Genomic DNA, 25,307 nt, shown 5'->3' with positions numbered 1-25,307 from the left:
AGCCTCCACCTCTCCCCTGTCTTTAAGGTTTGCTGCCAGTGGTTCTGGACTGAAGCCTCCACCTCTCCCCTGTCTTTAAGGTTTGCTGCCAGTGGTTCTGGACTGAAGCCTCCACCTCTCCCCTGTCTTTAAGGTTTCTTGCTAGTGGTTCTGGATTGAAGCCTCCACCTCTCCCCTGTCTTTAAGATTTGCTGCCAGTGGGTCTGGAGCGAGCATGCCTCTCCCCGGCCTGTACGGTCTCCCCTTTCCTCACCCCCTCCCTCCTTTCCTTTCCCCTCTCCTAACCCTGCCAGTGTGTCTGACTGTGCAGCCCGAGCCGCTCCCCTGCACAGTATCTGCCAGTGGCTCTGGTCTGGAGCGAGCAGCTCTCTCCCCTGCACAGTGTCTGCCAGTGGCTCTGGTCTGGAGCAACCAGCTCTCTCCCCTGCACAGTGTCTGCCAGTGGCTCTGGTCTGGAGCGAGCAGCTCTCTCCGCATCCATCTGGCAGAGAGGCCTAAGTGTTGTTTATGCAGGGATGGAGAAATCTCTCCGCTCCCATTTCCCCAGCTGTCCATAAAGCTAAATCATCACTGGACCGACCTCAGTTACAGTGTTACAGCGTTACAGCGTGATCAAAATGTAAAGTCAATGTTCTTGCATTAGTGGAGACTGCATTCACGGTAAATGCTGCATATTTAGTCTCAATCGGTTCAGCGATTAAGATTTAATAGAACCATAGGTCCTAGGCCTGAATCTTCTGTTGGCACAGTATCCAAGTGAAAGAAAATGAAGCCTGGAAAAAACATGGTATGAATCAATCACAGTTTAACTAGATATTTAACTAGACATCGTTTATCGCCTAATAGCTATAACATCACCCTATTATTTTGGAAAGCTGGTTACATTGTGCAGCTCCCAACTCTACGTACTGTTACAAGCTTTAACACATAGGCCTAATGGGCTTGTAGGAAATGTGGGTAGGTTTATTATCCTATACTCACTGTAAAGGATGCTTTGTGGGTGTCTTAGCTGATACAGTATCATGTTATGACTTTATTTGTTGTTGTCACGACTCCTGTCGAAGTCGGCTCCTCTCCTTGTTCGGGCGGTGCTCAGCGGTCGACGTCACCGGTCTTCTAGCCATCGCCGCTCCATCTTTAATTTTCCATTTGTTTTGTCTTGTTTTCCCGCACACCTGTTTTACATCCCGTCATCACTCTAGGTGTATATTATCCTCTATTCCCCCCCATGTCTGTGTGTGTAATTGTTCGTTATGTTTATTGTGTGACGCGTCAGGCTGTTTTTTGGGGGTTATTGTTTTGAACCCGTGGTATTGTATTGTTGTACATTATTTTGTGTGACCAGTGTGCTATTCTCGTTTGCCTTTGGCTGGAGTGTTGTGACGCTGTTGCGTCTGACTGATTTGCATCTGCCAATTAAAGTGTGCATGATCACTCATCTCTACTCTCCTGCACCTGACTCTAGTTGACCAGTTGCGCACACAGTCTGACAGTTGTGCTATTGTGTAGTGTGTTGTTCATCACTGACAGGTGAGCTTTCTCTCTCAGTGTGATCCCTCAGGGTTTATCCCATGTGTTGATATGGCTGGACTATGAACACATTGTGTCGTAATTATCAGGGAACTTCAAAAATGCTTTTGAGGATGATGTGATGAACCTGAACTCACGAGGTGTGTGTGTGTGTGTGTGAGTGAGAGAGAGAGAGAGAGAGAGAGAGAGAGAGAGAGACGCGCTGTGTCCTTAATATCCATACTTGCGTTCTTAATAGTAGGCTTTTTGCTAATGCAAAAATAGAACGTTTTAAAGTATGTTTTAAATATGCTTTAAATGCCAGGATGTCAAACTTATTTAGGCTGCACACTATTGAGGAAGATAATCATCTTTTCACACCCACTTGTGTTTGACAGAATAGGGGACGCACTCCACAAAAATAAACGACTGGCAGGGAACAGGCGCAGTATGGACGATAAGTATGTTGATATTTATTGGTTACTGCATATGTTTTTACTAAACATTATGCTGTAAATATTAGTATGTAGTATGATTGATTAGTACACAGTATGTCATTTTAGTAAGTAGAAGGCAAGGCAGAGTTTGGATACAGCTACAGTGTGTGTTCAAGACACACTGACCTGTTTAATGCTAGTATCATTTTTCAACACTGACTTGTCAAGAAGGGATTCAGCGGACAGGCAGTGAAATGCATATGTGGACCATCTGGGGGATGTTATGTGCATATCCAGCTTTACATACCATGGTCACTGGCTCCACTGTTTTTCTCTCCCTGCATGTTTTCGCATCCATTGCTCTTTTCAGACGTAATAAATCATGGACAGAAATGAGCAGGTATTTGTGGTTAAAGTGTGTGTGTGTGTGTGTGTGTGTGTGTGTGTGTGTGTGTGTGTGTGTGTGTGTGTGTGTGTGTGTGTGTGTGTGTGTGTGTGTGTGTGTGTGTGTGTGTGTGTGTGTGTGTGTGTGTGTGTGTGTGTGTGTGTGCCTGCAGATACATGTGTTGGCTGGTATGAGAGATGGGTCTAGGGATATACTCCTGACCTATTGTAGGGCTCAGCGCTGGCACAGCAACTGTGATATTCCTTTGGACCAGGATGAAAAAGAACCAAGATATTAGCATGTCAGAATCTCTTTCTCTACTCTCTCTCGCACAGAGCCTTAAGAAAGACTGTTGTGAGCTAATAGAAAGGGAGAGCAGGAGGCTGTGTGATATGTTTGAAAGGGAAAAGAGCAACGGGTGACATACTGTATGAATTGAGGCATAAACAATTATGTCATTCATCGCAAACTCAATGAGTGGATATGTCATGACTCGTGACTCACACTGCTCTGTATGAATGAGAACGGTAAACAAGTGTGATAACTTCTTTACATCAAGGCATGTGATTAGACAGATGTTGTCATGGTGAGATGGAGGATGGAGGTTCATTGGGAGGGTTAGTTAGAAGAAGACGGCTCTGACGTTGTCACTGGCATGTACAGTGCCTTGCGAAAGTATTCGGCCCCCTTGAACTTTGCGACCTTTTGCCACATTTCAGGCTTCAAACATAAAGATATAAAACTGTATTTTTTTGTGAAGAATCAACAACAAGTGGGACACAATCATGAAGTGGAACGACATTTATTGGATATTTCAAACTTTTTTAACAAATCAAAAACTGAAAAATTGGGCGTGCAAAATTATTCAGCCCCTTTACTTTCAGTGCAGCAAACTCTCTCCAGAAGTTCAGTGAGGATCTCTGAATGATCCAATGTTGACCTAAATGACTAATGATGATAAATACAATCCACCTGTGTGTAATCAAGTCTCCGTATAAATGCACCTGCACTGTGATAGTCTCAGAGGTCCGTTAAAAGCGCAGAGAGCATCATGAAGAACAAGGAACACACCAGGCAGGTCCGAGATACTGTTGTGAAGAAGTTTAAATCCGGATTTGGATACAAAAAGATTTCCCAAGCTATAAACATCCCAAGGAGCACTGTGCAAGCGATAATATTGAAATGGAAGGAGTATCAGACCACTGCAAATCTACCAAGACCTGGCCGTCCCTCTAAACTTTCAGCTCATACAAGGAGAAGACTGATCAGAGATGCAGCCAAGAGGCCCATGATCACTCTGGATGAACTGCAGAGATCTACAGCTGAGGTGGGAGACTCTGTCCATAGGACAACAATCAGTCGTATATTGCACAAATCTGGCCTTTATGGAAGAGTGGCAAGAAGAAAGCCATTTCTTAAAGATATCCATAAAAAGTGTTCTTTAAAGTTTGCCACAAGCCACCTGGGAGACACACCAAACATGTGGAAGAAGGTGCTCTGGTCAGATGAAACCAAAATTGAACTTTTTGGCAACAATGCAAAACGTTATGTTTGGCGTAAAAGCAACACAGCTCATCACCCTGAACACACCATCCCCACTGTCAAACATGGTGGTGGCAGCATCATGGTTTGGGCCTGCTTTTCTTCAGCAGGGACAGGGAAGATGGTTAAAATTGATGGGAAGATGGATGGAGCCAAATACAGGACCATTCTGGAAGAAAACCTGATGGAGTCTGCAAAAGACCTGAGACTGGGACGGAGATTTGTCTTCCAACAAGACAATGATCCAAAACATAAAGCAAAATCTACAATGGAATGGTTCAAAAATAAACATATCCAGGTGTTAGAATGGCCAAGTCAAAGTCCAGACCTGAATCCAATCGAGAATCTGTGGAAAGAACTGAAAACTGCTGTTCACAAATGCTCTCCATCCAACCTCACTGAGCTCGAGCTGTTTTGCAAGGAGGAATGGGAAAAAAATTCAGTCTCTCGATGTGCAAAACTGATAGAGACATACCCCAAGTGACTTACAGCTGTAATCGCAGCAAAAGGTGGCGCTACAAAGTATTTACTTAATGGGGCTGAATAATTTTGCACGCTCAATTTTTCAGTTTTTGATTTGTTAAAAAAGTTTGAAATATCCAATAAATGTTGTTCCACTTCATGATTGTGTCCCACTTGTTGTTGATTCTTCACAAAAAAATACAGTTTTATATCTTTATGTTTGAAGCCTGAAATGTGGCAAAAGGTCGCAAAGTTCAAGGGGGCCGAATACTTTCGCAAGGCACTGTAAGTGCACATGTAAGCATATACTGTGTGTGTGTGTGTGTGTGTGTGTGTGTGTGTGTGTGTGTGTGTGTGTGTGTGTGTGTGTGTGTGTGTGTGTGTGTGTGTGTGTGTGTGTGTGTGTGTGCCTGCAGATACATGTGTTGGCTGGTATGAGAGATGGGTCTAGGGATATACTCCTGACCTATTGTAGGGCTCAGCGCTGGCACAGCAACTGTGATATTCCTTTGGACCAGGATGAAAAAGAACCAAGATATTAGCATGTCAGAATATCTTTCTCTACTCTCTCTCGCACAGAGCCTTAAGAAAGACTGTTGTGAGCTAATAGAAAGGGAGAGCAGGAGGCTGTGTGATCTGTTTGAAAGGGAAAAGAGCAACGGGTGACATACTGTATGAATTGAGGCATAAACAATTATGTAATTCATCGCAAACTCAATGAGTGGATATGTCATGACTCGTGACTCACACTGCTCTGTATGAATGAGAACGGTAAACAAGTGTGATAACTTCTTTACATCAAGGCATGTGATTAGACAGATGTTGTCATGGTGAGATGGAGGATGGAGGTTCGTTGGGAGGGTTAGTTAGAAGAAGACGGCTCTGACGTTGTCACTGGCATGTACGGTAAGTGCACATGTAAGCATATACTGTGTGTGTGTGTGTGTGTGTGTGTGTGTGTGTGTGTGTGTGTGTGTGTGTGTGTGTGTGTGTGTGTGTGTGTGTGTGTGTGTGTGTGTGTGTGTGTGTGTGTGTGTGTGTGTGTGTGTGTGTGTGTGTGTGTGTGTGTGTGTGCGTGCGTGCGTGGGTGTGTGTGTGTGGACGTCGCTAGGCAGGACTCAGCTAGGTTAGGTTCGGCCCGGTGGCTTTGCTGTAATCCACATAAGTCCAATGGATCGTTTTACGACGGTCTGTAAATTGGAGCCATTCGAAAGAGCTGCTCGCCCCCACAGAGTGTGTGTATGTGTAAATGTGTGTCTTGGTGTATATGGGTGTGTATTAGCTAGTTTGTGCAAAAACGTGCATCGATGCCAGGCAGAGTATCCATCAACCGCAGGACAAACAAATCTGAACCCGGACCAATTCTTATAACGACCAAATGAAAATAATGATCCTCAACAACGTTGGAAAACCAGGCGGGCCCAAAAAATGCCTCCAATTTCTCCAGCTTTTATTCCACTCGTTTGGGCCTGGACACTGGCCCGAAGGCATCGACACAAACTGAATGAGAGAAGCCCAAGAACCCTGGGCCTGAAACCACCATCACCCGGCCTGTTTGTAGAAGCCGAAACTCCCTAACAGTTCAGTACTTGGGGTCCTCTGGCAGGGAGTACTTGGGACCTCTCTCTGACAATGACTCCATGGAAAGGAAGGCGAAAAACAAAGGACTCATCGCCGACCCAGAGCCTGGATTTTTGTCACTGTGTGTGTGTGTGTGTGTGTGTGTGTGCGTGTTTGTGCGCACAAGGGTGTGTGTTTAATTAGTCCAGCATGCGTCTTAAATCCATTCCGCATAGCTGCTTCATGACTGACAGCTTGGAAAACCTGGAAGTGACAAGGAGCAGGGGAGGTTACCAGAGGGAGAGAAAGGGGGATGAAGGAGGAGTGAAGAGAGACGACAGGGGGAGCTACGGCCTATTCCACTCACGCGATCTGGAATCACCGATAGTACCTAAAGTCACCCCTCCTTGTTCTGATCCAACATCATCGTGCGCTACTAACATAAGAATGGACCATACCCAAATGAGCCACTATATCATCCTACATCATGATCATTTGATTACTGATACCATCGGCTATAATGACAGTGAAAGACAGCTATTATGATGTGCACTGGGCCTATAAAGTGGAGGCTGGGGGCTGGAGTCCACCTGTCAGTCACAGCTAACCACAGACTCTCTAAGGACTTGGGAGCGGATTGTAGATTTAATGATATAGACATCCACAGGATTTCAGACTCACGCCTTATCAGAACATCAGAGGACAATCTCAGACTATATCACTGGCTGTGTCATTATCAGTGTTGGTATTAGATTATGCCTGACTGTATGCCTGGTTATCCTACCGTATCATCTGTCCACATCCTTCCACATTCTCTATCTATTCTATTACGACTGGGCTGCTCAATATGCTCAAACAGAGCACAAACCCAGGGCTGGGAAAGTAGAAACCTATAGTGTCCTGTATGCTAGCTCTGTTAGGCTCCACACAAATAATCTCTGGTCTCGATAATCTACCGTGACTGCAGTCTCACACTTATCATGTTTGGGAGGTAAGTCTACTCCACTGGAGAGAGAGTAAGAGGGCCCAGAGATGTCCTGGTTATGAAGCTCCTATCCCAGGTTTCGACTCTCACCACCCCACCTGCTGTCAGTTACTGTGGAACCCTGCCATGGAATTCTCCACTCTCTTAAATTAAACCCTTCACCAGTCCCAGCTGGTTCCTGAGAGAGAAGAGGGGGGGAGAGAAGTCAGGAGGGAAGAGACAGGGAGATGGAGAGAGAGAGAGAGAGAGAGAGAGAGAGAGAGAGAGAGAAGACAGGCTGATAGAGAGAGTGTGGGGAGAGTGGATCCATCTTTCTTTTGGCTCCCTCTCTCTGCTCCTTTTAACTCAACAAGCCTGATGTGCAGAGCCACTGTGACCTGACCTCACCTCACCAGACCAGACTAGACTAGATGATGGATAGAGAAGGGGAGAGAGAAGGGGAAGGGGGGAGAAAGAGAGAGAGAGAGAGATCTGAAAATCTTGATTATTGGATTGCCTTACGTAAAATGTACGGTTGCAAGAAAAAGTATCTGAGCCCTTTGGAATTACCTGGATTTCTGCAGAAATTGGTCATAAAATGGTATCTTATCTAAGTCACATCAGTAGACAAACACAGTCTGCTTAAACTAATTACACACAAACAATTATATGTCTTCATGTCTTCATTGAACACACCGTGTAAACATTCACAGTACAAAAAGTATGTGAACTCTTGGATTTAATAACTGGTTAACTATCCTTTTGCAGCAGTAAGTTCAACCAAACATTTTCTGTAATTGCGGATCAGACCTGCACAACGGTCAAGAGGAATTTTGGACCATTCCTCTTTACAAAACTGTTTCAGTTCAGCAATATTCATAGGATGTCTGGTGTGAACCGCTCTCTTGAGGTCATGCCACAGCATCTCAATCGGGTTGAGGTCAGGACTCTGACTGGGCCACTCCGGAAGGCGTATTTTCTTCAGTTGAAGCCATTTTGTTGTTGATTTATGTTGATTTGTGTTTTGGGTTGTTGTCCTGTTGCATCCCCCAACTTCTGTTGAGCTTCAATTCACGGACAGATAGCCTTACATTCTCCTGCAAAATGTCTTGATAAACTTGGGAATTCATTTTTCCATTGATGATAGCAAGCTGTCCAGGCCCTGAGGCAGGCCCAAACAATGATGCTCCCTCCACCATACTTTACAGTTGAGATGAGGTTTTGATGTTGGTGTGCTGAGCCCTTTTTCGCCACACGTTGTTGTGTGTTCCTTCCAAACAACTCAACTCTAGTTGAATCTGTCCACAGAATATTTTGCATCCAGATGCTCTTTTGCGAACTTCAGACGTGCAGCAATGTTTTTTTTAGACAGCAGTTGTTTCTTCCATGGTCCTCCCATGAACACCATTCTTGTTTAGTGTTTTACATATTGTAGTCTTGTCATCAGAGATGTTAGCATGTTCCAGAGATTTCTGTAAGTCTTTAGCTGACACTCTAGGATTCTTCTTAACCTCACTGAGCATTCTGCATTGTGCTCTTGCAATCATCTTTGCAGGACGGCCACTCCTATGGAGAGTAGCAACAGTGCTGAACTTTCTCCATTTATAGACCGTTTGTCTTACCGTGGACTGATGAACATCAAGGCTTTTAGAGATACTCCAGCTTTATACAAGTCAACCATTCCTAATCTTAGATCTTCTGAGATCTCTTTTGTTTGCGGCATGGTTCACATCAGGCATTGCTCCTTGTGAATAGAAAACTCACATTTTGTGAGTGTTTTTTATAGGGCAAGGCAGCTCTAACCAACATCTCCAATCTCATCTCATTGATTGGACTCCAGGTTAGCTGACTCCTGACTTCAATTAGCTTTTGGAGAAGTCATCAGCCTAGGGGTTCACATACTTTTTCCAACCTACCCTGTGAATGTTTAAACGATGTATTCAATATAGACAAGAAAAATACAATAATTGGTGTGTTATTAGTTTAAGCACACTGTGTTTGCCTATTGTTATGACTCAGACCAATTTATTCAGAAATCCAGGTAATTCCAAAGAGCTCACATACTTTTTCTTGCCACTGTACGTGGTAACAGAGAGGAGAGAATAGGAGGGCGTCTTTGAAACCAGACCCACTGTTCTCTGTTACATGAGTTCTTCTCTTTTATCCGTACTGTAGCTACAGAGTCAGACCGAGAACATACACGATGACCTGAAGGCACCCGTTTGTTTTGCCAGTTTGTCTAGCCAGCTCCAGTCCAATGTTGATGTAGTATGTGATAGGTACATTGGTCCAATATGTCATTCATCACATTTTAGTTTATGAAGAAAGTATGCTGTGCCCAATATACTAATTTGCTTCAAGAAAAACACCATATTCTACCTCACCAGGTACATATACTGTACAACTGACTGCACAGCTGCAACAACAAGAGGTCCCTTCTGAATGGAAATTCTCTGCTAAACATGTTAACACGTTCAACCTATCTTGACACACCACACGTAGTGCCGTTTCAAACAGAGGGAAAGTGTGATGCATTAAACTGCATTATTATCAGTCACCTTATAATTTCCTGGCTCTGCAGCTCCCTCTCTCTCTCTCCTGTACAGGATTCTCTATCCTCTCTGTCTTGTATTTAAAGTCGTTGACCTTTACACGGCTTCTCTCTGTCTCGGGTCCGCTGCCAATTTGGTTTCCATTAGCCCTATGGTGTCTCTGCTGTGGCTCGCATGTCTCACATAGACAGACGGCCATTTTGGCTCACGTACACTATAATGACCTGTCAGTAATCTGCTAATTGAATGTCTAAACATCAAATAAGAAACAGTGTGTTTCACAGCTAGTCGAGGTCAGGTTGACAGAGTTTCCATGTGTGCGGTTCATTACAACAAACAAACTTGGGTCTTGCAGTACACTCACTTCCAACAAGTTAATGTGTGAGCTAAGACAGACATGTTTGTGTGAACTGACATACTGTAATAATAGGCCTCAGACAAAGGCCTGCTTGTTGGAGCTGACAGCTCTGAGTAAATATGACTAAAACAAAGGGCTTTTGTACTGAGCTCTTATGTGTCTCGGTGATACAATCTGTGGAAGGTTGCCAATCAGCAAGGGTCCGGACGGAGCATGTTGCTGTGTTCTCTTACCCTTAAAGAGAAAGAGACATGACTTTGTAGGCATTACGGTTACTGTATCTTCCCTTTCAGCTGTTTTATACAAGTGAGATCCAGTGATGTTGGAGCCAGAGAAAATGGAGTCCTGTGGTGACTGGGACGGCCTTGCTGTCTCTACTGTCTTTGAACCTGGTGTGAGAGTCTGCACACTCTCTCTCTTTCTTATTCTCTGTCTCCTTGCCTTTCTCTCTTTCTCTCTCTCTCGCGCACTTTCTCTCTCTCACTCACACACACACACACATACATTACCTCTCAGGAAGAGTTGGTGGTGTCTGTCTTTCGTCTCCTGGTCTGCGATCAGAGGGTTCAGAGCAGCGTAGCAGGTGGCGGTCAACCCTGAGTGCTGAGCTTGTCTCACACAGCCAAAAGAGAAAAAGCAAGGCCGTATACTGTATGTGTGTCTCTCTCTCACACACATATACATACACACACACACACACACACACACACACACACACACACACACACACACACACACACACACACACACACACACCTCAGACCCGTGCTCCTCTCCCAAACAGAGAGCTGCCAGTGAAACATTCCAACCCTGTGCTGGTCTTTGGTCTCCTCTGAAAGTTATGAAAAGCCAACAGCTTTGAGATAGACTGGCTCTCCAACCCCAGGCCAAGGGAGTGTACTTTACCATTTAGACAAATGTACGACCCTGTCTTGCCTCTTCCTCAACCCTGTGCTGCCTCCTCCTCATCACCTCCTCATTTCAAAGAATGTTGTTGGTTGAACAATGGAATGAGAAAAAGGTTTAAAGGAGGTGGATTAGTCCGAGGCTGTTTAGCTTAGCGTCTGTCTCGCCTCTTCCTCCTCCTCATCACCTCCACGGGTCTAAGAGGCCTGTCAGCTGTCGGTTGTACAACGGGAGGTGGAGGAGGGTGAGGAGGAGGTCTGGAGGAAGGATTAGCCGAAGGACATCTAGCTTAGTGTGGTGGGGATGTCAACTGCCTTGGCAGGACGTTGCCCACAATTGTTTTGACTAGAGGATGAAACCCCACACCTCTGTCCTGTTCTATCGCTCCCCTTGTGTTCCTCCACTCCTCTCTCCCCTCTTTCCTCTGCTTTCTGCGGACAGCTGGGCCATCTCCATAATCATCTCCCGCCTCTCTTTCCTCTCTCCTCCCTCATTTCTCAGACGCCTCACAGTTGGCTATTCTTCTCACCCCCTTGACACAGCCTACAACACCTCAAACCAAGACCAAACCAAGATCTCTTCTGGTCTAGTCTGGGTCTTTCACAGAAGTAATTTCATTTTAGCCTTTAATAGATTAAGATTATATGATTTTGTATAATTCCCCAACCGTATGCCACACAGCTTTACAGGGATGTCCAGTATTAACATTGTAGGCCTGTATTGGGTCGTAGTCCACTCCAGGGGTGCATGCTTACACCTCATGCCGGTTCTATCTACTTCATCAACCCAGTGCACTACGACCCCTGTAAAACGCAGTGGCCCAGCTATTGCTAAATAGACTGTAAGAATCTTACTAACACTCCCAGTGACTTACTCAGTCCCCTACAGGACCCCTCTGAGCTGGAGGAGGTCATGGAGTAGGTCGTGTTTACTGAGTAGTCATCTCGACACCCAAAACTCACGTGTGCTCTGTTCAGCTAGCTCCTCAATTTAACATTTTATTTGTTAACTCTGTCACAAGAGACTAACTGAGCAGAATAATGTACCTACTATCTACAGCTAGACTGCACTGCCTCCTTACCAGGGCCAGAGACTGGGGTGACCTGCTAATGCTAACTATATCCAGATCATGACTCTTGATTACTGTTACCATATTTAATGCTGTTTAGGTCATGTTTTATCACCCTATTAAAACTTAAGTTCACGACAGTAGGAGTGTCCATTAACTGAATTACTCTTACAGCTATTGTAACAATGTCAGGGGTGGCTGGCTCCGTATGTCTTCCTTAGTTATCTTGTCATGTGGAGGATGAGGTTTTTTGGGGGTCTAAGGCACAATTCAGTGCTTGAGATGTCACTACAGATCCTGGTTCACTTCCAGGCTGTATCACAACCAGCCATGATTGGGAGTCCCATAGGGCGGCGCACAATTGGCCCAGTGTCATCCGGGATTTGGCCTGGGTAGGCCGTCATTGTAAATAAGAATTTGTTCTTAGCTGACTTGCCTAGTTAAATAAAATAAAAATCTTACTGTCTGTAATTGAATGAATTACAATGTGAGGGTTTAGCCACAGGTCAACGACTGATTAACGATTGTGAAATATTTAAAGGTGGCGAAAAGACAGAGCATTTCTCGCTGCCTGAGTTTCCCCCTGTTCCACCTTCTTCTCCCCCGCCTCCCCCTCCCGCTGTTTTGTCAGCAATAAGAAACCCAAGATGGAATATGACTTAATTTATGTATGATTACCATGTGGGAAGAATACTTTTTTCTCCCCATAGAGACTGTTGCTGTGTGCCAAAAAACTGTTGCCACATCAGAATAACCGTTCCTCTCAGCCTTTGACTCCCTCTAGTGGTCACAATCTGGCATTACCAACACCAGCACTGCTGCAGAACTACTACATTATATATACAACCAAGTCAATTCTCTATCTTCTATCCACAACCTATGCACTTCATGTGGATCTGAAATGATGTTGTTCACTAACCCTGCCTCATACTCTCCCTCCCTCCCTCCCTCCCTCCCTCTCCTCTCCTCTCCTCTCTGAGGTTATGGAAACCTTGGTGCTGGTGGTGTTGGGGGTGGTGGTCTTGGTGGTGGAGGATATGGAGCTGGTCCTGGAGCCACCGGTCTAGGAACAGGAAGCTTTGGAGGAGGAGGAGGATACGCTAATCCTGGAGGTACAGGAGCGCAGTGTGACTTCAAGTTCTTGGTCCACCAGTAGTACTGACCCTGTTCAAGCTAATATTATGCTAAATGACCACTTAGGCTACCCATCACTCCTGGCCACATTAGAGTGCTTCACAATATGACACAATGAGTCACTGAGAGTGTTAAAAGGGTTGGATTAACAACCCCCCACCGTCACTCTCCTCAGCTGGTTATGGAGGAGGCTCGCCGTATGGCGGCTCGACTTATGGAGGAGGTGGTGCTGGGAGCTTCTTCCCTGGAGGTGGTCTGGGACAGAAGGCAGGACCCAAACCAGGCTATGGGGCAGGAGCTGGACTACAACCAGGTACTGTACAGACAGAATAGATTCTCAAAGCCATGTTTCTCTACTGTATTTCTGTGGACCTGCATTGGTCTACGTCAGGTATTCCCAAACACATTGCCGTCGGGGGTACGCCAAATAAAAATGTGATTCACAATTTTCTTCACATTTCAAACAATACATTTACATTTTCCAACGGGGCTATACATTTGAGTGAGGTTTCTTTCTCACCTGAGTAGTTTCACTGCCAAAAAGAAAATTAAACAATCTAGTTAGTGTTCACTGAAATAACAACACAATGTCAAATACAGGTAGTCTAGTCAAATAATTAACATCCAATCACATTAAGCGTTACTCTCTCGTGAGAAACCTTCACTCTTGCGCAGACATTTAGAAATGAAACAAGACCATTTGAAAAATAAGCCACAGGACCATTTTGAGCGAGAATAAAGACGACTTTCGAGTAGTAAGACATGTATAAAAGTAACAGATACCATTAATAAAAAAGGGGCTAGAAGTATCTTATATGGTGAGCTACCGAGTGGCTAGGACAGACAACCCCATACTATTGTGGAGGACGTAATTCTTCCTGCTACCGTGGATATGGCTGGGACAGTGCTGGAGGAAAGGCCCAAAAAAACTATACAGACAATGTCTTCATCAAACAACGCTTTCATGATGCATCAGTGACATGGCAGGAGATGTTTTGAAACAATTACTGCTTCGCATACAAGCCAGTGAATTCTATGCGTTACAGCTGGATGAATCAACAGGGCCTGGCACAGCTCCTGGTATATGTACGTTTTGTTTATGGGAGGTCAATTAAGGAAGACATCCTCTTCTGCAAACCACTGGAAACCAGGACAACAGGAGAGGATATTTTTAAAGTCCTTGACAGCTTTGTGACATCAAATGGACTTTGGTGGTCAAGATGTGTTGGTATCTGTACTGATGGCGCAAAAACCAGGGAGACATAGTGGAGTGAACTGCAGCATCCACTTGGGTAAACTGCACCACTTGGGTAAACTGCAGCATCCACCGAGAGGCTCTTGCTGCCAAGGGAATTCCTTACAGCTTGAAAGACATTTTGGACACTACAGTGAAAATAGTTAACTTTGTGAAAGCAAGGCCCCTGAACTCTCGTGTATTTTCTGCATTATGCAATGATATGGGCATTGACACGTTTCTTTTAATTGAGTGAAGAGCTTAAAATGTTCTTTACTGACCATAATTTTCACTTGTCTGAGTGATGTTTTTTCTCGCCTGAATGATCTGAGTCTAGGTTTACAGGGACTCTCTGCCACTATATTCAATGTGCGGGACAAAATTGAGGCTATGATAAAGAAGTTGGAGCTCTTCTCTGTCTGCATTAACAAGGACAACACACAGGTCTTTCCATCATCGTATGATTTTTTGTGTGCAAATGAACTCAAGCTTACGGACAATGTCAAATGTGATATAGCGAAGCACCTGAGTGAGCTGGGTGCGCAATTACGCAGGTACTTTCCCAAAACGGACGACACAAACACCTGGATTCGTTATCCCTTTCATGCCCTGCCTCCAGTCCACGTACCAATATCTGAACAAGAGAGCCTCATCGAAATTGCAACAAGCAGTTCTGTGAAAACTTTATTTAATCAAAAGCCACTGCCAGATTTCTGGATAGGGCTGCGCTCAGAGTTTCTTGCCTTGGCAAATCGTGCTGTTAAGACACTGATGCCCTTTGTAACCACGTACCTATGTGAGAGTGGATTCTCGACCATCACTAGCAAGAAAACTAAATACAGGCACAGACTGTGTGTGGAAAATTATTTAAGACTGAGACTCTCTACAAATACAACCCAACATTGCAGAGTTATGTGCATCCTTTCAAGCACAACCTTCCCATTAACCTGTGGGGAGTTATTCACAATTGTTGATGAACAAATAAGGTTTTATATGTAAGATGGCTAAATAAAGAACAACATTATTGATTATTATTATATTATTATTTGTGCCCTGGTCCTATAAGAGCTCTTTGTCACTTCCCATGAGCCGGGTTGTGACAAAAACTCACACTCATTCTTATGCTTAATAAATGTATTGTATAGTGTGTGTGGCAGGCTTACAATGGTGGCAAAAAAACAAACATTTGAGAGTGTGCTGACCCTGGTGCTAGAGGGGGTACGCAGCTGGAGGTTGAATGCTTGAAGGGGTATGGGACTATAAAAAGTTTGGGAACCACTGGTCTCCGTGATAGTATTGCAATTTACATGTATATTTGAGTAATTTAGCAGATGCTCTTATCCAGACTGACTTACAAATAGTGCATTCATCTTAAGATAGCTAGGTGAGATGTTTTTCAATATACATTGAGCAATATGTCAGAGCTATAAATCTTTGTTTCTTTCAGGCTATGGTGCAGGTGGACTACAGCCAGGTACAGTACACACTACACAAGACAGGACAGATCCTTAGAGCTTTGTTTCTCAACCCTCATTCTGTGGGCAATCCATGCAGCGGTCCATGTGATCGATACTATAACTTACGTACAAGTCCTCACGTTTTCAAGTCCTATTTTTAACCAAAGCTGTACTCCAAAGAGGAGAACCATGGCTTGCCAGTCCCTGGTGCCAACATGTTTGAGAAACACAGGCCCTAGACTATAGAGTTGTGTGGGTAGAGTCTGTATCAAAGAACACTTTATTGCCATTTAATAATTTTGCTATGAATTTCTCTATGTTGTGGAAAGCTATAAAACAACCAAATACACATATATCACATCAAACTATAATCCAACCATATTGTATCTGTGTTTCTCTACAGGCTATGGCGGTGGTGGATTACAGCCAGGTTTAGGTGAGTGGCATGTTGGCACCCAAGGTCCCATGACATATTGAAATCCTACAGTCGCAGCGGCCATTTTAGAACTAGTGAACTACTTTCTGTATATACTGTACCTTCTGTATCTCTTGTTCACTGGAGCTGCAGGAAAGGGTCCCAAACCACCCAAAGGAGGTTAAATTATATTCCCAATAGACTAGAGACAAAAGAAAGCAGAGGTTATCTGATCTAAAAAAGCACTCGCTAACTGTAAAAACCTTATATAACACATATATTTGTGTGCTCACATGCTATGAAAAAATGTTTCACATCAATTGCATCCAAACTTTTGACATGATTTATAAGTTGGCATACATAGTCTAGATAGTTTAAGCAACAATATTGCCTGAACTACATTGTTTTGGAGTATGTGTGTACATGTTCAACGAAGGGTATCATGGCTTAGCATTATGGAAAAGAGCCTGTGCTTAAATATTGGTTGGCAGTCGACAAGGCCCTCAGTCACAGGCCGATACAGCTCTTGTGCAATGCTCCTCAACCCTATCTTGACTCTTTTCATGGTATTCCAACAAAATGATCCCATTTCATCCAAACCCCTTTCAGATAGAACAGAACAGCAGCATTCCTCTCCATTCTTTCTGTTGCCAGCCTTCCCTTGTTTCTCTGAATCTCCTCATTTGTTCACCACATACTAAAGGCACTGCGTAATGTCTGTTCCTTAGAGAGAAGGATTGGTGGATTTTAAGATAGAAAGAGAAGGTTAAATAAATAAATGAAAACTTTTCATCCGACTGCCAAGCCCCCAAGAGCCAGAGCTGACAGCTCATTTCCTGCGTAGGGGATAACCAAAGAGCCAAAGATATAAAGCATTTGATGAGGCAAGATGAATGCCATGCATTATTGTGTTCTGTGTCCCAAATGGCACCCTATTCCCAACATACACTTTATACAGATTAGAGTACCATAGAACCTCTGCCTTTCAATACAACTCTGGATAAAGATTAGCATTGTCCACATTCTTTGATCACTGTGGTGTTAATGATGATGATGATGACAATGATGATGATGACCAACTCAGGGGGACCTGGAGGCGCAGGAACAGGAGCTGCAGTGCCTGCAGGAGGTAAGACACACACACACACACACACACAAAGCTCAAATCATGCCATCCAGTCCTACTTTTTTATCTTGACAATTTTCAATGTTTAATCATTATCCTCTAGATGTTTAATGTACCTATGCCGATTCACAATACTGACTGGGGACTAACTGGTATATGAGTAGTTGTAACTACAGTATGTAATATCTCTTCCATGTATCTCTTTCAGCACCTGTTATTCCTCAGACTGGACTACCTGGAGGTGGGCTGGGACCTGGTGCCGGAAAAGGAAAGGCTCCAAAAGGAGGAGTGCCAGGTGAGCGTGGGTTTATGTGACTATGCATGTGTACAATATCCGATGAAGGCCATTGGATCCAGTATAAAATCATTGATTTTATTGGTCTTTGCAGGTGTGGGGGTGCCTGGACTTTACCAAGGTGGCCAGGTGCCAGGACAAGGTGTGTATCTTCTATTCTTCTGAAAGTCCACAGATCAAACCCACATGAATCACAATATATATCAAACAGAGTGTTTCACCATACCCTCCCCTCTGGGGATTAATATAGGTTGATGTAACTCTGGGATCTGCATGCTGTGATATCCATTCTAGGGTTAAATATTTTACAAAACAATTCTAGCCTGATGAGCCATATATTAAATACATTTAATGAGCCCAAGCACCCAAAATCCCATAGATGTAGCTAGCTACAGTGCTGAAAGTATTCAGACCCCTTGACTTTTTCTACATTTTGTTACATTACAATCTTATTCTAATATTGACTAGGAAAAACATTTATTTAATCAATACCCCATAATGACAAAGCAAAAAAAAAAAGAAAAAAAATGTACATAAGTATACAGACCCTTTGCTATGAGACTCAAAATTGAGCTCAGGTGCATCCTGTTTCCATTGATCATCCTTGAGATGTTTCTACAACTTGATTGGAGTCTATCTGTGGACATGATTTGGAAAGGCACACACCTGTCTATATAATGTCCAACAGTTGATAGTGCATGTCAGAGCAAAAACCAAGCCATGAGGTCAAAGGAATTGTCCGTAGACCTCCGAGACAGGATTGTACCAAGGCACAGATCTGGGGAAGAGTACCCAAACAATTCTGCAGCATTGAAGGTCCCAAGAACATTCTTAAATGGAAGAAGTTTGGAACCACCAAGAATCTTCCTATAGCTGGCCGCCCGGCCAAACTGAGCAGTCAGGAGAGAAGAGCTTTGGTCAGGGAGGTGACCAAGAACCCGATTGTCTCCCTGACAGAGCTCCAGAGTTCTTCTGGAGATGGGATAACCTTCACGAAGGACAATCAATCTCTGCACCACTCCACCAATCAGGCATTTATGGTAAAGTGGCCAGACCGAAGCCACTCCATGGTAAAAGGCACATGACAGCCCGCTTGGCGTTTGCCAGAAGGCACCTAAAGAACTCTCAGACCATGAGAAACAAGATTCTCTGGTTGGATGAAACCAAGAACTCTTTGGCCTGAATGAGAAGTTTAATTTCTGGAGGAATCCTTGCACCATCTCTACGGTGAAGCATGGTGGTGGCAGCATCATGCTGTTGGGATGTTTTTCAGTGGTAGGGACTGGGAGACTTGTCAGGATCGAGGCAAAGATGAACAGAGAAAAGTACAGATCCTTGATGAAAACCTGCTGCAGAGTGCTCAGGACCTAAGACTGTGGCGAAGGTTCACTTTCCACCAGGACAACGGCCCTAATCACACAGCCAAGACTACGCAGGAGTGGCTTCGGGACAAGTCTCTGAATGTCCTTGAGTGGCTCAGCCAGAGCCCGGACTTGAACCCGATCGAACATCTCTGGAGAGACCTGAAAATAGCTGTGCAGTGATGCTCCCCATTCAACCTGACAGCGCTTGACAGGGTCTGCAGAGAGGAATGGGAGAAACTCCCCATATACACGTGTGCCAAGCTTGTAGCGTCGTACCCAAGAAGACTCATGGCTGTAATCGCTGCCAAAGGTACGATAACAAAGTACTGAGTAAAAGGTCTGAATGATATTTCTGTTTGTTTTTTTATTTCTATTTCTTTTTGCTTTGTTATTATGGGGTATTTTGTGTCGATTGATGAGTTAAAAAAACAATTTAATACATTTTAGAATAAGGCTGTAATGGAACAAAATGTGGGGGGAAAAGTGAAGGGGTCTGAATACTTTCTGAATGCACTGTATATGCTCTCTTGAGTAAATAAATGCAGCTGGCTCCAGTAGACTCATCTTTTTTTCGTGTGAACTGTATTAATGTACTGTATTGTATTTATATAAACCATGATAAAGCAGAAGAGAATATGTGATTCCCCCGGTGCAGCACACGTAGCCTACAAAGTTACAAGAATAGGCTAGAGAATTTGATTTTAACATTGAAATATAATAGGGCCTATTTGTATAATTAGTAGGCTGATGCATATATACCTTTCATATTTCCCTTAATGTTATTAGCCTCCCTCTACTTTCTCTCTCTGTTGTTGTGTCATTCCTTCCTCGTTTTCAACAGTTAATTAAATCAGTTTTGTTTTCCTTATCTTCATCATTCTATTGACATCCTTGAGTAATATAGGACTATAATTAGATGCAGAAGGCTTTCAATTCGCTTCACGAAGATTGAATGGTTATGGGTCTGAAAAAGTAACTGCTAAAGCCTACCGCCATCGCGCATTTGCTCTCCTTTCAAACTACCTGTGAGTTCTATTGGCTGCTGTATTTAACATTCAGCAAAAAAGAGCTTGTGTCCCTCTTCAAATAGTCTAGTGGTATAAAAAATTGTTTTTAAATTATGTCCAGCAAGCTATTGTAGTCTAGCTTATCCTGCATGGGACTCCAAGAGCTAGGGAGCGTTTTTTAAGGAGAGAGGCCAGCGGAGCAAAACTGTGTGCGTATTGCGCAAGAGACGGAGGCTATAAATTAGAAGCTTATTATGCATAACCCATAATTAATTAGCTAAATATAAGGCTAATATTGCATTGAATGTATTACCTGAAAGAGGTAGGCTATGAGATCTTTATATAGGGCTATATATCAATCTAGAACAGGATAGTTTATTTTGGATGCGCTTTGAATGGAGTTGAGAGAAAGAAAAACTGTGAGTGAGCGCTGGCACGTGCCCTGATTTAAAGCAACGATATTTAAGTGATATTCTGTTTTAAAACTCTGCATCTGCAACTAAAATGATAATAATAATCTTTACAATTAAAAAACAAGGGGATCCCTGAAAGCCAGATGGAGATGTGTAAATTAGATGCGCATTTGGTATTTATGTTACTGTAGCATAGTCTATGCTGTACCAAATGTAGGCCTACCTGTCACAAGAAAAAAAGTTACCATGATGAGGTCTACATGCATTGTGAACTGCGCTCCATACGGAGATGGGCTGTCTGTCCCCACCCTAAGTGTTCATCATGCAGAGCCCGCAGGGAAGCGACATCACATATCATTTAACGCCATTTCACGCCATGCTGTTCATATAAATCATTTATTATAATTTACCAGTTTCTCACAGTTATTTATCCCGGGAAAAGGGAGTGATTTTAGGCGGCCAATCCCCGTAAATCTCGGTAAATCCCGCCATTCAACCTTAATCCATTCACTAGCTAATTCTCTGATCCCCTTCTCTTCATGTCTGCAGGGTTTGGTGGTCGTGGAGTGCTGCCTGGTGTGGCCACTGGGAATGGACTCAATCCCAAATCATGTAACATTTGATTGGGATACCTGTAGCATGCATCTACAGATCACATTGTTTTCATGTCTAGTCTGTCTCTCTGTCTGCCTGCCTGCATGTGTTTGCCTGTCCGTCTGTCTGATATGATTTGTCCTCTACAGTGCCAGGTGGAGGACAACAGGGACCAGGAGGCTCAGGTCGTGTTGGTTACGGAGGACCAATGCAGCCAGGAGTATTCCATGGATACCCACTCAAAACACCCAAAACACAAGGTATGTCATCGGACAATTTAATGACTGCTAATGATATATTTTCTACTATCAATTCACAGGTAAAATAAAGTGAAAAAGATAATGAAACTACATTTTCCAGTCTTTGCATTGACATCTTGGAATCTATAGAAATGGACACATAGCTAGTGTTAAAACAAGTGTATAGTCATTTGGCGTGTGCAGGTAAACTGGAGGTGGCAATCCTCCATTAGTTATTTAAAAACAACTATGACTATTGTCCTTAAATGTCAATCATCCCAGTGTTTAATGGATGTTAAATGTCAGATGTTTGCAGTCACTATAAATGAAGTTGACACACTGTTGACCGTGCGTTGCAGTTCCTTTCCCTCCAGTGCACAGAGTGTCTTTTCCCCATCACCCCCATTATGGCCACATGCACAGCCCCATGCACAGCCCCATGCACGGCCACGGTCACATGAACGGCCACGTGCACGGGCGGTTCTATGGCTACCCCCCTCAATGGCATCAGGTCATGTATGGTGGGTTTATCATTGTGAATTGGCTGCCGAGAATCGTTCTCTTTTTGAGGCCTAGGTCCTGGCTTTGGGACAAGGGTGTTTTCTTTCCTCTTCAAAACTGAGTTGTTTTCAAAAATGAGACCCTTTTCACCATGTGTTGTTGCAGTCACATCATCACGTTCTAGGAAGACCTCAAAATCAGAACAATACATCTACCACCTTCCCCTCTAAGACACTTCGAGAATCTGAAAAGTGCAATACCTCCGAACCGTAACCCACTAAAACTGTGATTGCTCCTGTCATGTATTGTATGTAAGTTAGCTGCTTCACACCCACTCCCGGTAAGGGACCACCACTTCAATCAATGTCAGTTAATATTATGTGTGTTAAGACAACATGGTCTTAGTTATCTATTTACCGTATGTGGTCCCTCACAGGGAAGAGTGTCATGCAGCCAAAAGCATACAGTAGGTTAGAGTTCTCCTTTGGCCTCCTCTCAGATCTGTAGTCACTCAGGGGCAATAGTAAGATCTGAGTGGACTGACAAATCCTCCTTGTCTGTTCCGTAGCTTCGTTTTCAGAATGTTTCTCGATGTTTGTAGCAGGCTAGGTCATATCTCTGAATCAAATCAACAGCGGTTTGATGAGAAACAAATGTAGCTGTGTTTACACATGCAAAAAGCCAAACTGCTTCAGCTATGACCTACTGGGCTCAAACCTTAACAATGATGTAGAACTACTAACCCTCTACATTAGATGTATTCATGTTTCCTGCTGAATATACTTGAGTGTACTTGTGTGGTTTTATGTATTTGTATTATGTAAATCAGCAATAAATCAATACCTTAAAACAAAGACCGTTCAAAAACATTGGAGTAAGTAATTGATTTTCTGACAGTGTGCTAGCGGATATTCAAAACCTTTACTCTATTCCATTTATATGTCACCATGGTTTCCACAGGTGGCTATGGAGCGAAAGCTGGAGGAGCTGGAGGCAAACTTCCATTTGGTACAGAAAGTTTTTCATATGTAAATGTTTTAAGTATTGTGTCTGCATGTATGTGTAATTATATGTGTGTAGATGTATGTGTGTAGATGGTAGATGTTTCTCTCCACTTGTTTCAGGATACGGGGGCTTTGGTGGTGGTGGTGGAGCAGGCCTTCCTGGGGGAAAAGGAGGTCCTGGATCCAAGCCTGGATACCCCATTGGAACTGGTAGGGATTTGGGGAACACTTACACAAATATATGTGAAAATATATTTTAAAAGCTCTCTATTACTTAAATGAATTTGAAATGAGACCTGTAACTCTGTCTATTTTCCCCCACTCTCTGCAGGTGTGGGGACAGGAGGTCTTAACCCGGCCCAGGCTCAAGCTAAAGCTGCTAAATATGGTAATGATCGCTATCACAGGGGCTACTGAAATGTCTTTACTTCAACTACTAACTCTTGAGGTGTTTACTCTCTCTCTCTCTCTCTCTCTCTCTCTCTCTCTCTCTCTCTGTCTCTCTCCCTCTCCCTCTCTCTCTCTCTCTCTCTCTCTCTCTCTCTTCACCCACCCCTAGGTGCTGGTTTGGGTGGTGTGCCTGGTGCAGGTGGAGCCTACCCTGGAGCGGGAGGAGCTTACCCTGGAGGTGAGAGAGAGAGAAAGAGAGTGTGAGAAAGAGATCTCTGACCTACTACTGTACCTGACAGTGTACAGTACCACCAAACAAAACTACTAGACAGGACAGCTACAGTTACTGCAGGACAGCAACATTACTACCACTAGATATTCAGAGGATACAAATGAAACATAGCTTTTTCACTCTTTTTGTGGTCTATACTGACAGTGTATATCTAAAGCTGTTCAGATTATGATAATTTTTTTACGTTTCAGGATATAATCCTGCTGCAGCCAAAGCTGCTAAATATGGTAAGAAACATCACTCAGAACAGCAATATCAGAGTTTTAGATAGTAAGACAAGACTGAATGTGAGTCGTTTTCTTGTGACCCTCCACCATAGGAGTCCCAGGAGGTGCAGGGGGCGTCCCAGGTCTTGGATCAGTAGCAGGAGGAGCAGGAGGAGTACCTGGAGGGGTACCCGGAGGAACTGGAGGTACATATGAAAGAAACTGTACAACTTAAAAGTCTGATAGACCTCTTACAGTGAGTTTAGTTAGTTCATAATTCTGCCACATTTTTTTGTGATTGCAGTTTGACTATAAAAATCAGGGTTTCTAATGCATAAACTTTTGCATTTCAGGATATAACCCTGCTGCGGCCAAAGCTGCTAAATATGGTATGAAAAATCTCTCAAAACAAGTGGTGGTACATAAATGTTTTATTTTCACATTTAAAGGGGTAAACAGCAGTTGCTACATACTTTTTTAAAATTAATTAATGATACTCTTTATACCCACATATTCCTGAAGAATATAACATATAGATGCTTCCTTAGTTCAGCTGAACTGTCGTACCATCAGAATCCAAAATAAACGTGTTTTACTCCTTTGTTTGTAAACCTTTTTATTGTAAACATATACTGCATAGCCTCAAAACAGTGTTAAAACTATAATGTTGATATCGTGGATGGTCAGTCTTGCATCTGTAGCGCTGTCTCTAAATTTGAGATTGCTTTGTTATTGTTTGAACTGCAGATCATCCCTTTAACTAACTGTTCTTGTCTTGTCTTCTCTTGTCTTCTCTTCTTCTCTTCTCTTCTCTTCTCTTCTCTTCTCTTCTCTTGTCTTGTCTTGTCTTGTCTTGTCTTGTCTTCTCTTGTCTTGTCTTGTCTTGTCTTGTCTTGTCTTGTCTTGCCACACAGGAGTTCCAGGGGGTGCAGGAGCAGGCCTAGGAGCTGGAGGACTTGGAGGGGTACTAGGAGCTGGAGGACTTGGAGGAGTACCAGGAGGGGGAGGTGTACCTGGGGCTGGAGGTGAGCCTAAAAGTATACTACACATTTATCACTAATCTCATCTCAGTGGTGCTGCTCTTTACTGTGTAGATTAAGGACTTTATTCAGGTATGATATTGTAAACTTGGTTATATTTGGCAAAAATATTTAATCATTTTTAGACTATAAAAATCACGAGTGATTAACTTTTTGCATTTTAGGATATAATCCCGCAGCGGCCAAAGCAGCTAAATATGGTAAATAATCACTCAAAGCAGCAACATCAGAATTGGTACATTGATTGAATTCATACTGTTTACTAATTTAGTTCCACTGTTAAATATCAGAATTTAGACATGCTTCTGAAATCCAATGGTTTTCTTGTGTCTCTCTACACAGGACTCCCTGGAGGAGGTGCAGGCGGTCTTCCAGGTGCTGGATCAGTTGCAGGAGGAGTAGGAGGAGTACCAGGAGCTGGGGCTGGAGGTACAGTAAGGAGCACCATTGGGGTGCAGGATGTCATGTAGTTTGACTCTACTCTATGTCTACTGTAATGGCTTAGCGGAATTTCATTTTTAATGAATTAATGTTTTACATTTCAGGATATAATCCTGCTGCGGCCAAAGCCGCTAAATATGGTAAGAAACATCACCCGTAACAGCAACATCAGAGTTGGTACATTGGTTTTAGCTCATGCTGAAATTGTCTGTCCACTTTTAACCAACCTTTGTTTTCACGTCACCCTCCCCCACAGGAGTTCCAGGAGGAGCAGGCGCAGGGTTAGGGGGAGCTGGAGGTAGGCTAGACACCTCTGAATGGAGGAACATACTACATACCTCTACTACAGTATGTTTGCCAAGCTATAGCTTAAACTAAAGTACAGTCATGTCCAAAATTATTGGCACCCTT

General features: G+C 43.5%; 1 protein-coding gene across 18 annotated transcripts in view; it reads left to right on the top strand.

Moving 5' to 3' along the window:
- The window catches only part of LOC115141782 (elastin-like), a 91,871-nt gene that overhangs the window by 40,528 nt on the left and 26,036 nt on the right, over positions 1 to 25,307 (top strand). For all 18 annotated transcript variants that reach the window (XM_065000337.1, XM_065000330.1, XM_065000332.1 and 15 more), the window contains 21 exons: positions 12,725 to 12,856; positions 13,054 to 13,191; positions 15,560 to 15,586; positions 15,973 to 16,005; positions 17,069 to 17,113; positions 17,319 to 17,405; positions 17,500 to 17,547; positions 20,739 to 20,801; positions 20,933 to 21,043; positions 22,484 to 22,531; positions 22,648 to 22,737; positions 22,859 to 22,915; positions 23,087 to 23,155; positions 23,401 to 23,436; positions 23,529 to 23,621; positions 23,769 to 23,804; positions 24,330 to 24,440; positions 24,620 to 24,655; positions 24,798 to 24,884; positions 25,001 to 25,036; positions 25,153 to 25,194. In XM_065000337.1, the coding sequence (XP_064856409.1) occupies positions 12,725 to 12,856; positions 13,054 to 13,191; positions 15,560 to 15,586; positions 15,973 to 16,005; positions 17,069 to 17,113; positions 17,319 to 17,405; positions 17,500 to 17,547; positions 20,739 to 20,801; positions 20,933 to 21,043; positions 22,484 to 22,531; positions 22,648 to 22,737; positions 22,859 to 22,915; positions 23,087 to 23,155; positions 23,401 to 23,436; positions 23,529 to 23,621; positions 23,769 to 23,804; positions 24,330 to 24,440; positions 24,620 to 24,655; positions 24,798 to 24,884; positions 25,001 to 25,036; positions 25,153 to 25,194 (1,425 nt within the window). The remainder of the gene's footprint in view (positions 1 to 12,724; positions 12,857 to 13,053; positions 13,192 to 15,559; positions 15,587 to 15,972; positions 16,006 to 17,068; positions 17,114 to 17,318; positions 17,406 to 17,499; positions 17,548 to 20,738; positions 20,802 to 20,932; positions 21,044 to 22,483; positions 22,532 to 22,647; positions 22,738 to 22,858; positions 22,916 to 23,086; positions 23,156 to 23,400; positions 23,437 to 23,528; positions 23,622 to 23,768; positions 23,805 to 24,329; positions 24,441 to 24,619; positions 24,656 to 24,797; positions 24,885 to 25,000; positions 25,037 to 25,152; positions 25,195 to 25,307) is intronic.

The sequence above is a fragment of the Oncorhynchus nerka genome, linkage group LG14 (assembly GCF_034236695.1).
Source record: "Oncorhynchus nerka isolate Pitt River linkage group LG14, Oner_Uvic_2.0, whole genome shotgun sequence".
NCBI classification, from domain to species: domain Eukaryota; kingdom Metazoa; phylum Chordata; class Actinopteri; order Salmoniformes; family Salmonidae; genus Oncorhynchus; species Oncorhynchus nerka.
Note: the sequence above shows the minus strand (reverse complement) of the source record. Positions and strands in the feature narration are given on the sequence as shown.